The sequence below is a fragment of the Zeus faber genome (assembly GCF_960531495.2).
Source record: "Zeus faber genome assembly, chromosome: 10".
Classification (NCBI taxonomy): domain Eukaryota; kingdom Metazoa; phylum Chordata; class Actinopteri; order Zeiformes; family Zeidae; genus Zeus; species Zeus faber.
Genome location: NC_137199.1, coordinates 18,775,878 through 18,789,529, shown reverse-complemented (window position 1 = coordinate 18,789,529; position 13,652 = coordinate 18,775,878). Strand labels below are relative to the sequence as shown.

General features: G+C 41.2%; 1 protein-coding gene across 1 annotated transcript; it reads right to left on the bottom strand.

The window, feature by feature from the left end:
* Window positions 1-2,756: 2,756 nt before the first annotated feature.
* Window positions 2,757-9,151, bottom strand: nexmifb (neurite extension and migration factor b; the record flags this gene model as incomplete). Its single annotated transcript, XM_080008343.1, has 2 exons — window positions 5,265-9,151; window positions 2,757-2,823 (listed from the first exon to the last, which is right to left on the bottom strand). The coding sequence occupies exons 1-2, from the start codon at window positions 9,134-9,136 to the stop codon at window positions 2,757-2,759; spliced, it is 3,939 nt and encodes a 1,312-aa protein (XP_079864469.1). The 5' UTR covers window positions 9,137-9,151.
* Window positions 9,152-13,652: the final 4,501 nt, after the last annotated feature.

Here is a 13,652-nt window from a genome sequence, read left to right as displayed (position 1 = left end):
TTTCCTGCTTCCAACACATTAACTGACTGTTCACTTGCTGCCTAATATATCCCACCCCTTGACAGGTGGTGCCATTGGAACAAGATAATCAATGTTACTGACCTGTCGTAGGTTTAAATGTTGTGGCTGATCAGTGTGTATATATATATATATATATATATATATATATATATCTCGTTCAATGGGCGGTTTGTTGGCCAATCAGTCGGGCTATTTTTAAAACAGCTACACCTTCCGGCCTATTGTCAACCTTCCAAAAGCAAAGTGCAATTTTTAGCTTGGTCTTCTCAGTAATGACATGAAAAAATAATGTCCTAATGAGAGAACTGCCTTGGGCCACTGAGCAATTTTCAGTGTAGACTGACAAAACCACTGGGTTCTCCTTTAAAAGCACAAGATGTTATGTACCTGATCCATTGCATTACACATCCTGGTTTATAATTTGCATGCCCCCGATCTGCTGGGGATGACTTAAGAACAACAACAAAGCTAATACCACCTGACAATTTTGGAGGGATACGTCACAAGATCTGTTTATGGTCTGAGAGAGTATCTCCAACTCCAATTAAGCATGCCAAAATGTGTTCCAGTGCAGACCGCAGCAGCTCGGCTCAGAGTTATGGATGAGCAATCACACAAGCAATGCCTGACCCTGTGTGCTAATTAGATATGACATTAAAAAACATGAGCCAAACCAGGAGTTGAGCAGAAATTAAATGCGTTTCCGCTATGAATCCTCCAATTAACAATTTGGAAAGGTGTAATTGGATTTTATGATTCCGTGTACAGTTAAGTTTTATGATTAAAGCACATTTATCGAAGCTTATTATTTTACACCATTAATTGTTGTTGTATTTATTATTCTTTATTAATCCCTCTGGGGGAAATTAGTTCTCTGCATTTGACCCATCCTATACCCAGGAGCAGGTCAGCGCCCGGGGACCAACTCCAGTTCTTTTGCCAGTGCCTTGGCCAGGGGCACTGACAGGAGTATTAACCCCGAACATACTGTACATGTCTTGTGATGGTTGTTGTAATGGCACAGGATAACAAGACATCGCAATACCCCACTTCAAACTGTTCTCCTAATACAAGAGCCAGTGAGTAACTTGAGTAACTTGCACATGTATTGATTTAATTTCTATGCCATAAAACAGATGTCCTGAAGACCATGTCAGTGGTTATTGACAGAACAAATATCTATGTATCCACTATTATGTGTATGTACTGTATACTGTTTATTAAAGCCGAGGTTCTAAACCGGCAGATCAATTTTGAGTGGTTTTCCCGTGATTTTCCTGATGTTATCATGATGCCAATTTGCATTTTATTGCCTGTCAAGATAAAACAGTATTTTAGGAATGAGGAAATTGGTTGCTATTGATTCAATGACTTTAGCACTTCATCTTATTTATTTAATTTGTAACACACACAAGCATTGTGGATAACTGCACTATTAATTTCGTGGCATAAATTAAAAAAGGCTTTAAATCAAAATTTACATTTGGGTCATGACACGTCTGGATCCAGAGGCCAGACCAGTTAAGAAACCACTGTACTAAACCATGTTGTGACCATTGTAAGCAAAGCAGAGTTCTTACTGCCGTAGTTACAACAAGTGACAGCAGGGATACACCAAATTCAAAAGACTCAAAAGGCGGCATTGACACATTTAAAGACTTTATTTTTGTCTGGGACACGAAAATCCTAGTAAAAGCCCTTTGCTCTGTACACATTCGCAACCTGTGAATTTTGTTTGGAATAGTTTGCATAAAAAAGGCAAAAGAAGGTGGAGGATTTATGCACTGTACTATGGTGGATGACGACATGCAGATGGAAAAAACACAACCCAACTCTCTTCAGAAAGCAGCATTCAAAATCTTATTTTAATTTGTATATTTACTCCATAAACATTATTACAAAACTCAGCAAGTTACCAATATTACATTATCACCATACAGGCTTAATCACAAATATTTAAAACCTTTGCAACAGTTACAACAAAACCAAACAAAAGAAAAAAACAAAAACAAAAAAAATAATACTCAAATAAATTACATGAAAATCTATAAAACAGCAAATTCTTCACAAATTAGATTTTTTTTTTCCATTTTTTTTCTCTGCTTATTTGTGTTTTGCACAGTAACACAACACTCTCACAACAAGATCATGGTCTTATTACAAAACTCCCAACAAAATGTAAATATTTCTAGTTTTCTGTCAATACTTTCATATTTTGGTTTTTAAAACCAGAAACTTGTCATTGTATATCCTTTCCACTGCCTGTAGAGGCGCATAAAAGGTAACTCACACACACAAATACTTCACAGCACTTTCTAAGAAAAATATACACTTACAAAATATGTTACAAATTGGCACACAAAAAATATACAAGATTTTGTAGTGTCAAGAGTTCATTAAGATTCCTTCTGGTAACAACTCTAGACAGTATATATAAAGCTCGGTAATCTTTTAATGAAAAGAGCAAAAGTAATTCCAATTTCATAGAATCATGGTGTGAACACATCAAACATAACATAACAATATAATATACATTCATAAAGAGGGTTAGGAACCTATTGTATTTTGCATTTCTTTTTTGGGAAACAAACAAAAGAAAACAATTGTCAACTTTCTTAGCACCATTAACATGAGGCAGCTAAACAGTGGCACATAAAAAAAGAAAGAAAAACACAACTATGAACTCAGAGAAATACATTCAATTTTGACAATAGGCAGAAATGAGAGAAGGCAGACTAAATGGCCTTGTGGCCCATGTGGAACTTCCCATCAGCAGCTTGTCTTGGTCCTAACCCTGATACACTGGAGGAAAAAAAGGTTTTGTGGCAGAGAATAAAAAATAAAAACAACAGACAGAGAAAGAGTGATTATGATTCCTGCCATATGCAAGAAATCAATCCCTATCACCTGTGTGTTAGAATCAGCAAATCCAATGTTCAAGGCCTGTTCATAAATCAAGCTTCAATAAGTTGCCACATCTTTATGCATTCTTGGCGAATTGTTGCTGTGTTTAAAACAGATACTGGACAAAGAAATAATAAGCATACAGTAGAGCATTTGTAGATTCATTACTCAATATTATTCAAGTAGTTGAATTGGCCTTTTGTTTGTCTTTTCAGGATTTGTAGTCATAGACATACTGCATTAATATTATATTATATAATAAATGGTCTATGTTCAGGAATTGTGATATGAAATGGATGTGTGATCAAATTGTTTTGTGCAATGTTTAAAATGCATGTATGAGTTTGATGAAATATATTCAGTTTGACGGGAAATTCCTTTTTTTCATTTCAACAATTGATTGAATGATTAGACATTTTGAGACGTTTTTTTTTTTTTTTAATTCAGTTAGGCAGCAAATGTGTCGAAAACCAATTAACCAATTAATGTGTTTTGGGAAAACACAAGTTATTGCAAATGTGTGTTGCTTCACTTGATAATTTTTTCTCCCCAAAATATTCAACCAACAAAATTGAGACAATAACTGCAAATAAGCCACATAAGAAAACAACTTATAAAGGACAAGTTCAGATATTAATAGTTGAATTCATTGTAAGTGGAGTATGTGAAACCTATTATGCTGAATGTATAAGCGATATGGACCAAGTGAACATGCCCTACTAATACTAAAGCATGATGGTCTTCGAAAACAATGGAACAGCAAAACAATGGCGAACAAAGTTCTCAAAATAAAATTATATTTAAAATACAAAATCATTTGAGAAAGGAGAGAAATTCCCATGTAGGGCAAATGTAAAGACACTTTCCTTCGCTGACAATATTATCCATTCCATTCTTACTTGTTTGTATTCATGTTGAATCAGACTGCAGAGAATGTAAGGTCATGATTACATTTACCATTGATGCGTGCATCAACAACTAAATTGCCTTTTATTTCCAATACAAAACAGACATAACCAACAAAGAATTACATTTCTTACCCTCAAACATCCGCACTGCTCTCCGTGGTCCAGCCTGCTTGAATAGCTCCTTTTTCCTCCTCCGCTTTACAGTGGCCTTCAAAATAGAATCTCCCCTTATCCTCCCCTTTATGCTACTCAGAGACAGGCAGTGTTGAGGTAAACTGAATTTGGCAAACAAAGTAGGGAAAACAAGTACAATTTACAGTCTTTCTGTTTTGGTTTTGTGAGTGGTTTTGTACCACTGCCAGCTGTTGGTGCCTGTCATCAGAGAAGAGTGAAAAGTCCAAAAATGAAGATTTCCTGGAGTGACAAGTCACCGTTAGGATTTTTCAACCCGAGCAGTCAATATTCCGATGAATAAAAAAAAGGAATAGCCAATATTCACACATATATAAGAGGTCATTTACACAGCATTGTTACTTTTGGCACATTGATTTTAAGATTATATATATTTTTTGCAAATAGTGCATGTCCCTGTACAACAACATAGACAAAAATACTCTGTGGGTGGAGCTTTTGTGAATTTGCAAGGCGTACAAATGTAAATTTAGATAACCAGTTCATCTTCAACTCCAGAATGAAAGAAAAATGGTTGATAAAGGAAATGGGGAGTCGTTCTAACATTGAGGAAAAAAAGCTCAAGACAACGTTTGATATGTCATCGTTTACAAAATGGTCCCATCTTGTGGTAAGGATGTCTTGGGCTTATATAGGGCTCATTACTTGTAGTTTTCCCTCTTGAAATGAGCCAGGCAGTGTATGAAGGACAGCAACAACAGGACATCCATTTTCTGCATACAAAAACAGATGAGGAGGAGGGGTGCGTAGATGTCACTCAATGCATTTGTTTATATAGCTACATCTTTAGGGAAAAGGGTAATAAATACACAATTCAGGGCAGCTAATTTTGCTGAGAAATACAAAAGAAACAGAAGTTCTTCAAAAAGGCGACAGAACTGTTTTTCAAGGCTTACTCTTTTTTTCAGACAAAAAATGTAACTGAAACGACTATAGGAACAACAAAAGCAGAACCAACAAAAGCAAGAAAAATGCAGCCATGGTCGTTTCAAATCTCAATCAAGCTTGACACAATCACTCAATAGGTAGTTTGCAAAGTACAAGAAGTTTGTCATGCAGATATTAATTTCCTCTTCAGGGAAGGGGTGGGGTAAAAGGTAGTGGGGGTAATTAGGGGGAACGTAGTAGTCATGCAGCTCTGGCATAGCGTCAGTGTAGGTATGCTTGGGGAGGGAAGGCTGAGCAGGTAGTGGGGGGAGTCAGAAGGGGGTGCAACAGCAGTCGATAACAAAATATTACCTCAGTTTCTCAAAAGAGGCCATCAGTGCTATGTCCTTATTAGGGTCTCTCTCAGCTCGCTTCCCCTTCAGTGTCTCAATCCGAGGGAACTTTGCACTGGTCTTGTGGCGGTACAGCTTTTTGTGTGCAGGCCCAGGGTTAATGAAGTTGGGTTTATCAAACATATTACAGCCCAGGGCGAGTTGAGGAAATAAGGGATGAGAGGGGTTGAATTTAGCCTGGTTTTTGCCTCCCTTTCCCCCAGCCTTTCTCCCTCTCCCGGCCCCTGTTAGCATAGCTCCTTTTTTCTTCAGGTCAGCCTCTGTGCCTGCCAAGATTTTTAGGGTCTTTAGGTTGAGGCTATTAGCATCAGGGGGTATACAGGCCTCAGACATAGGGTCCCACAATGGCTCAATGGAGGCCATCATGAACCTCTGGACCTCTGCCATGCCAGAGACAATGTTGGACAGAATGTTGGAGGGTTCCTCAAATTCTCTCTGGTCATCTCCTACCAGACTGTTGCTCTCGGACCAGCCGGTGCCAGAGCAGTCCCCAGTGCTGCTACTGTCAGTAATGCCTGTGCCACAACCGGCTGCCTGATTCTTTGCTGCCTTTCCCTCTAACATGGCCTTTATCTTTTTGGTGGAGCGGGAGTTCTGTTTGGGGACCTTGACTTTTTCTGTCTTGGCAGATTTAGGAGCCCGGCTTTTCTTTGGGCCCTGTCCTGCAGGAGTTTGTTTATAACTGCCTTTCCTCTTTGACTTTGTGCTTTTCACTCCATTTATCTCACCAGTATGTTCTTCAAAGTCTTTATTTACCAGCTCCTTTTTATCTAAACCTAAGCCTTCCTCACTGTTAAAGTTGTGCAGTGTAAATTGTCTGTCTTCCACTGTGTATGAACCCGCTATGTGCTCTTGTTGCTGCATAACTTCACAGCTCCACTTCACCTCCCTACTGCTGTCTAGAGTAGAATCATTCACATCCTGGTATTCTCCAGCTTTCCCTGCTATCTTCATCTCACGCCACACTACCTGAGGGGACAGGTTGGGGGTCTCAGGAGGGGACAGTTCTGACAGTGATGAGTGCCTAAACTTGTCAGGGGTGAAGTTGGAGATATCTAGAAGGTCTGAAGACTCCCTGAGTGGGGTGAGGGCGTCCACACTCTGCTGAATCACCACTTTTGGACTGCAGTGAGCTAGAAAGCTGTCTCTGCCCTCTTCCTCACCCTCACGTTCACAAGACTTGAGGCTGAGGGAGCTGTAATTGCTGGAAGAAGCTGACAGAGAGCCCACTGAGTCATAGCTGATAAGCCTGCCATTGTCTGTGCACAGGGACCCTCTCTGGAATTGCACCTGGCCCTCCAAACAGGCAGACTGACACGCTTGCATATCTGCCCCTGGCTGCAGCCCAGTCTCGGCCAAGTAGTTTTTCTCATAAAGGAGCCTGTCAGCCTCAGAACCCAGTTGGTTAAAGTTAGAAACTGGAATGCTGTCATTCAAGGGCAACGCAGGAGGGAAGTTGTTGGGTAGGATCGGAGTCTCGGGTGTCTCGGGCCCAAAGCTCTGGCTGTGACTGGGGCAAAGCTGAGGATGCCACATTTGGGGAAAGTTTGGACAATTCCGAGGAGACTGTTGGAGCTCGGACTCTGAGGGAGGAGAGAGGACGCAGCTCTGAGCAAGTTGCAACGAAGAAAACTGTTTCTCCTCTAAAGACAGCCCCAGAGGATACTGCTGCCTGGAGGGTTGTTGGGGGAAATAAGAGATAGCTGCTCCACTGGAGGAGTCTGTGGCATCTAACAAGGTCTGCAGGTAGCCCCCAGGGATGACAGGAACCCCCGCCTCCACCTGTTCCGATGATGTAGCTTTGTCTGGGGAGCAAGAGGAGGGAACAAAGGGGAACTTCTCCTCAGATGTGTGAGTGGTGGTGGCATTGTCAGAGAAAGGGGGACTGACTGTAGCTGAGCTAACGCTTGCCTCTGCTAACCCAGCAGTAGGGTCCTCAATCTGTGCTGCTGCTGCAGCACAAGCATCTGTTTCATTTGTCACACTCCTCCCATCCTCTCCCTGCATCTCTTTCATTTTCTTGCTCCTTAGCCGGGCTTCACTTTTGAATTTCCTTATCCTGACTGTTTTATTTCCTCCCATTCTTCTCCCCTCCCTCTCTTCCCTCTCCTGGGTGCGGCTCTTGGCTGTGACTGTATATGTGATGGAGTCTGACTCTAACGTGAATGGGAGTGCGGGGGATGCTATTATTCCCTCTCTGACCATGGGGGCGGTCTCCTCTTTAGTGACACCTCCCTGCCTCTGATCACAGAGAAAGGAGCCCTGTCCTGCTGCTGATTGTTCCACGGTGTGAATTCTCTGAACCTTAAGCCTATTTGCAATCTTGTATTTCCTTTTGGGATGACTAGAATTAAATGGGCGATGATGGCGTCCGTTTAGATGAAAACTGCGCTGTTGTTTATCTCTGGCAGCCAGCTTAAGTTGCTCCTCTCTCTCTCTTTGCCTCTTTTGCCAGAAATCCTTCAGAGGAGCCAATGTTTCATATTTGCTTACTGCGTCGGCGTTCAAGCTCACACTTGCTTCCACAGGATCCAGTCTTCCCAATTTCACTGACATGTGCCTTTCTCCTTTGAATCTGTTGATAATGATGTACTTGATGACCACTGGTGGCTCTTTACGGCAGGATTTCCGTCGTTTTTTAGGACACCAGTCGACATCCTCTTCCTCTTTCTGACCTGAGGGAGCTTTCTCTTTCTTTTCTGTGTTCTTCTCACTCTCAATTGAATCAACGTCATAAAGGTAGTCGTCGCTGTATCGCACCTTTCTCTTGGAGCGCAAGCCGTAATTGAGAGGATTGGAGGGACTTAAAAACCTCCTCGATTGCCCCTTCTTTAGCTTGCCTTCCTGCAAGGTGTCTGAAGATGAACCTGTGCAGGAACTGTCGTCACTATATTCTCCTGACTCCTCAGTGGAATTGAAATCCATTAGATAGTTTACTTTGGATGTGGACATAGGCGAGCCTTGGGAACCATCAAGTGGACTTCCACCACTGCTGTCCCCAGCTTTTCCTTCCTGCCCTTCCACAAGAAGGAGCTCATTAGATTTGGGTGGGAGCTCCTCTGTGCCCCTTCTTGGCACCACAACTCCTTCCTCTTTCTTGGCACAATTAGCCAGGACACTTGGGAAGAAATTGAACTGGGTTTCTTCCTGCAGAACGTTAGTCTTCTCTCTCATGTTGTCCTGAAACGACTCATACCGAATCTTCAAGGAACAAACGTCACTGCTTAAAGTAGAATCATCATCTTCATCATCGAATAGGTTGTCAACATCCTCCTCAGAGAATAGGTTGACCGACAGTTCATTCTTGGAACACAGGTCCAGTAGTTCCATCTTACTCTCACTGATGAAGGACTCAAAATATCCCCAGTCTTGACCAGCATTGGCTAACAGAACCTCCTCCCCGCTCACCTTATCCAGCAACAACCCCTCATATAAGTTTTTAGCTGTTGCATCATCCTCTGGGTCATCACAGTCCTCTGATGTTTTGTCCCCATCCCCTCTCTTGCTCTCATCTGGGGCTTTAGGCAGCGGAAAGTTAAGGAGCTGGTCAGAGAGGAGCTGTTCTCCATAATGGTTCACTGCTTCCCCAGCATGGCTCAGGCACTGGATGCTAATGTTGCTGATGTCAGAGAAGTCCTCTCTGCCCACATCCCCTATCCGCACACTTAATCCAGGCTCTGGTTCAGGGTTGGTGTTGGGGTCATGGGGGGTTTCGTGGATGGAGTTGGGGTCTGTGGCATCACAAGTCTCAATGAAGCAGCCAAGGTAGGTGCGACTGGGCTGAAGGAGACACTCTTCTGTCAGGGCAGACACAGTGCCAGGTTCCATCATTGTGGATGACAGAGGCAGGGCAATGGTCAGTGCAAGGGGTGTCTTGTGAGAGTCTCCCGCAGGTGATGCAGTGGGAATGGGAGTGCTGTGAATGTGAGAGGCTATAGCTGGAGCCTCATGGGCAGCAGGACATGGGGCCAAAATCAGGCCCAAGGAGGAATCAGTGTCAAGGGGCAAGGGAGGTGCCGGCGTGGGCCTCGGTGTTGGGAAGGCCCTCTGCGAGGTCTTTGCAGCAGGATGTGTTGAGGATGGGAGAAGAGCAGCATCAACAAGTCCACGCAGCCTCAGATCACCACTCTCCTCACATACTCCTACAGGGTGACAAAGACAAGGAAGTGTTTTTTATTTTTAATAAACACATAAATACTGAACAGTAAAAAATACTGCTTAAACTGTTCAGTTAACCCACCAACACAGATGAAAAAGTAATTACAATTAAATGCAGTGAACTAAGTTAATTGCATTGAAACGGTAATAAGCAGGTGAAGAAAATGGATCAATAAATCATTTTAAGAAATTATATTTTGCAAAAAGAAGGCCAGTGCAACATTCCCCAAACAATTTTGAATAGAAAGTTCAACTTCTAAAATATACAAACACTAGGTTACTTAATTATATGTTACTTGTTGGAATTAAATAAATTACCTTTCATTAAAACAACTAAAAAACTGCACCTAAAATTAAATGTATGGCTTTAGAGCTAAATGTATAAATTGCTAGAGTGAAAGCCCAAATCATTACAGGAAATACAATTTATTGCTGTCCTCTTCATAACTCCTTATTCATTTTAGCATATTATCTTTGTGCACACTAACACAGAATTACCAAAAATGTAAGCATCTATAGTAGTAATAACAAAATTGAAAGTCTGTGTTGTTCCTTTCCTACAGGTCGATTGTGACAATAACTTAATCAATTGAAGAGTTCCATCTGATCACTAACAATCAAAACCCACAGAAGCTGGCTTGCAGCAGCAGGCAGATAGCTTTGTTTGCTCTGCATAATTAGATGACAGCAGCAGAGACTGGTACACACACATGTGACATGACAGGCCCATATGTTGGAGACTGTATAACCAATCTCATCTACACCTGCTTCCCTCAACTTTACCAAGTTTCTGGCTCACACATTTTTTCCTGAAGGGCCATGCCAAGAATGTGCATTACAATCATTTATCTATCTATAATTATAGGAATCTGTCTGTTTGTCTGTCCCTCTGTCTATCTGTATATCTGTCTGTCTGTCTTTCTGATTGTCCTTCAATTATCTCAACAACCGTTCATCCAATCTACTTTGCATTTGGCAGGTGTACTGCTGCGGACCCAAGGACGTGCAGTGTCGAATTTGGTGCAATTTGAACACGCAACACGTGTAATATTTATAAACTCTGAATGAACAGCGAGTCATTCGGTGCAGCTGGGGCTTTGTGACATCATCCAATGCCACTAAGCGGGCCGATTTCTGACATCGTCATCCAATATGCAAAGCACAAGATGCACGAGAGGAAAGGCGGGAGATGCGAGATGAGCGCCGGGTGTGTGGCCGTCAACGTCACACACGCACACAAGAGGAGGACACCCCATTGCGGCAAGCGGAGCGCCTGGCAGTCCACATAAACGGAGCTAAATCATTGACTGAAGAAACCTGGATTCGACTGATCCTCCTGAAGTTCCAATATACCTATATTTTCACAATTTGTGCTTATTCTGTATTGCAAAGCTGTCCTAACATCTTGTTAAACTGTGCCATTTTGAATGGGCAGGCAGGACACAGGACTGAATCATTGACATTTTGTTAAACTGTGACATTAAAATGTCTTGGAAAGTCTTGCATTTTGAACGGGCATGTACTAGTTTATCTTAACAATTACAGCATTTGTAGAGGTTGGAACGGTTCCCTTTTTGAGAACGGGGAGGCCTGATCATTGGTGGTGATACCCGCTTTCAGGGTTGACTATTTGACACACATTTCTCAACATAGCTGCATCACTAGAGTCAGTGAGTCTTGGAATATCGATACAATTTGAGAGATTTAACAAGGTAATGAAATTTCAAGTGAGCAGGTCCCTATAGGTCTGAGGCCTGCAGAAACATCGGAGCAGCCAGTACGCCTACTAACATCATACAGCAGCACCACTGTCATACTTAATGAAGGAAACCTCAAGAGAAATAAGCATCTCCTCATTTTTCTCTCGATCCCAGAAAACTATTATGGCAGCAACATCTCAGAAGCTGTGGGAGCGTCAAAGTCAGGGAATTGTCATTAGTTACCTTGAGACAGTGAGCTATTACAGCCACAGAGCCAAACCATGGCAATGACACAGGTTCTCTGTGGAGATACCCAGAATGACAGCTTTCCTTTTTTTCTCTGTTCAACAAGCCAATTCAATTCAGCATTGCTTTAAACCACATTTAAAACATGTTTCTATACAACTTGAAGCAACTAGTATATTGAGCAATCTTTTTATGCACTTTTTAAGTAATACAGTCCCTATTGTCCCAATGCATTTTTACTTATATTCAATTTGTTATTTGGAGAACTACTTATATTTTTCATCTTTACAAAGAAACAGTACTATTAAATTACAGTAGAATTAATGAAAATGCAGAAAAATGGCATAATTGTGCTACAAATATCCATATATTATTTAACAATATGACACAGATACTTTGATTTTAGGTTCTGGACTAATTTATATAATAAGGGTTCTCAAACTCAAACATTCTGTTTAATCTAGCGATAATCAGGACATATCCCTATCACAACAAAATAGAGATAACTTTGTATTTTGTGTTCATGACATTCCGCTCAAACCAATAACATCACAAATGCTATAACACTATTATTGCAGAGTGGGTAAAATCAAAACATTAGTGGTATCTCTGCATTTAATTAATTTGCATGAGGTGATTAAGATGGTTGTCAGCTCTTGCCAAATATTCTATTGTTACGGAACACCCACTTGTTCTTATTTACTATTTGTGACAGAAATAGCAGCCATATCTTCAATGAAAAAAATCATTAGGGTATATATTATTAGGTTCAAAGCTAATGATATTTATTTAAGGAGAATAGAAATTGCTGACAAATTCTACATGAATGCATATTAATGTGGTATGCAATTGAAACATTAGCACATAATTTCTCTGTCAAAGCACTTTGCAAACCCTGTTTTTAAAGTTTCTATATACATGAAGTTATAATAATAATAATAATAATAATAATAATTATTATTATTATTATTATTATTATTATTATTATTATTATTATTTCATAAGAAATTACTGGGTCTATCAAAACAAAACAAAAAAAAAACCCAAAAAAACATTTCATGATATTTTTTACCCGCTGTACCATGCCATGGATTCTTGGGAGTCAACAGACTCCAGTTTGAAAAACACAGATTTAGAGGTATGGCGGAAAACAACCTGCCAGCATTTTGGCATATACAAGACTGCCGTCCAAGATTCTGAAACACCTGGACACATTTTAATTTTTATCTTCTTGAGCATCAGCTCTCTTGTCTGCTCTGCACAAAACTATTTTCAACAAAAGAGGGACTAATTAACTTTATTTATTCCCCGCTGCTTGAGTGAAACCTATGCTGTCACCTAATTTTGCCAAAGGATTGTTTCGGAATTTCTTTGAAACTTTGAACTCATATTGAGCAATGTGATTCCAAGGGGTTTGCCTTGGATTAACAAGCTACCGTATCCAATTTGTGCGAGCATCTGACTGTTTGTGCGTGTGTTTGTACCGTGCATGGGTTTTGTGTGTATGCCTCTGCTAGTGCACATACATGTATGTGTGAGTGTGTGTGCGTGTGTGTGTGTGTCTGTGTGAGAGTGAGTGTGTGCGTGTACCTGTCTGACTGACTGATCTGAGGCACATACGGAACAGCTGAAGAGCTAATGGTCCAGCTGGAGACAGATGGCCTCTCGATAACACTATCCCCCCAAGCCAATACTCACACTCTATCATTCTCTCCCTTGAAGACACAAACACACACACACACACACACACACACACACACACACACACACACACACACACACACACACACACACACACACACACACACACACACACACACACACAGACACACACACACACACACGCACTAATAACTGAAGCTAACATCAAGTTTGACATCAAAGGTCAAAGGGGGTGTGAATAACTTACCCTTCAAAGATAGGCTTCAGCATTATACGTATAATCTTCCAAAAAATAAGTAGGAGGAATATCTCAATAACTAACTGCTGCTGTGTTTTTTAATATCTATTGTGCAACCAATTCATAGCTTCCAAAACAATAAGCAAAACTGCCAGGCCAGGACAAATGCAGTTAGAGTATGGGTTGAGTCTGGATCTGACACATCTCAGGCAGTCGGTGAGCATATGGAAGGACCCCGGCTGCTGGCAGGTGGCGGTGATCTCCTGAACCCAAGCCCTGCCAAGCCCAGCCATGCTAGACGCAGCCTGAGCCATGCCAAACCAGACCAGAGCAGACCAGTTAG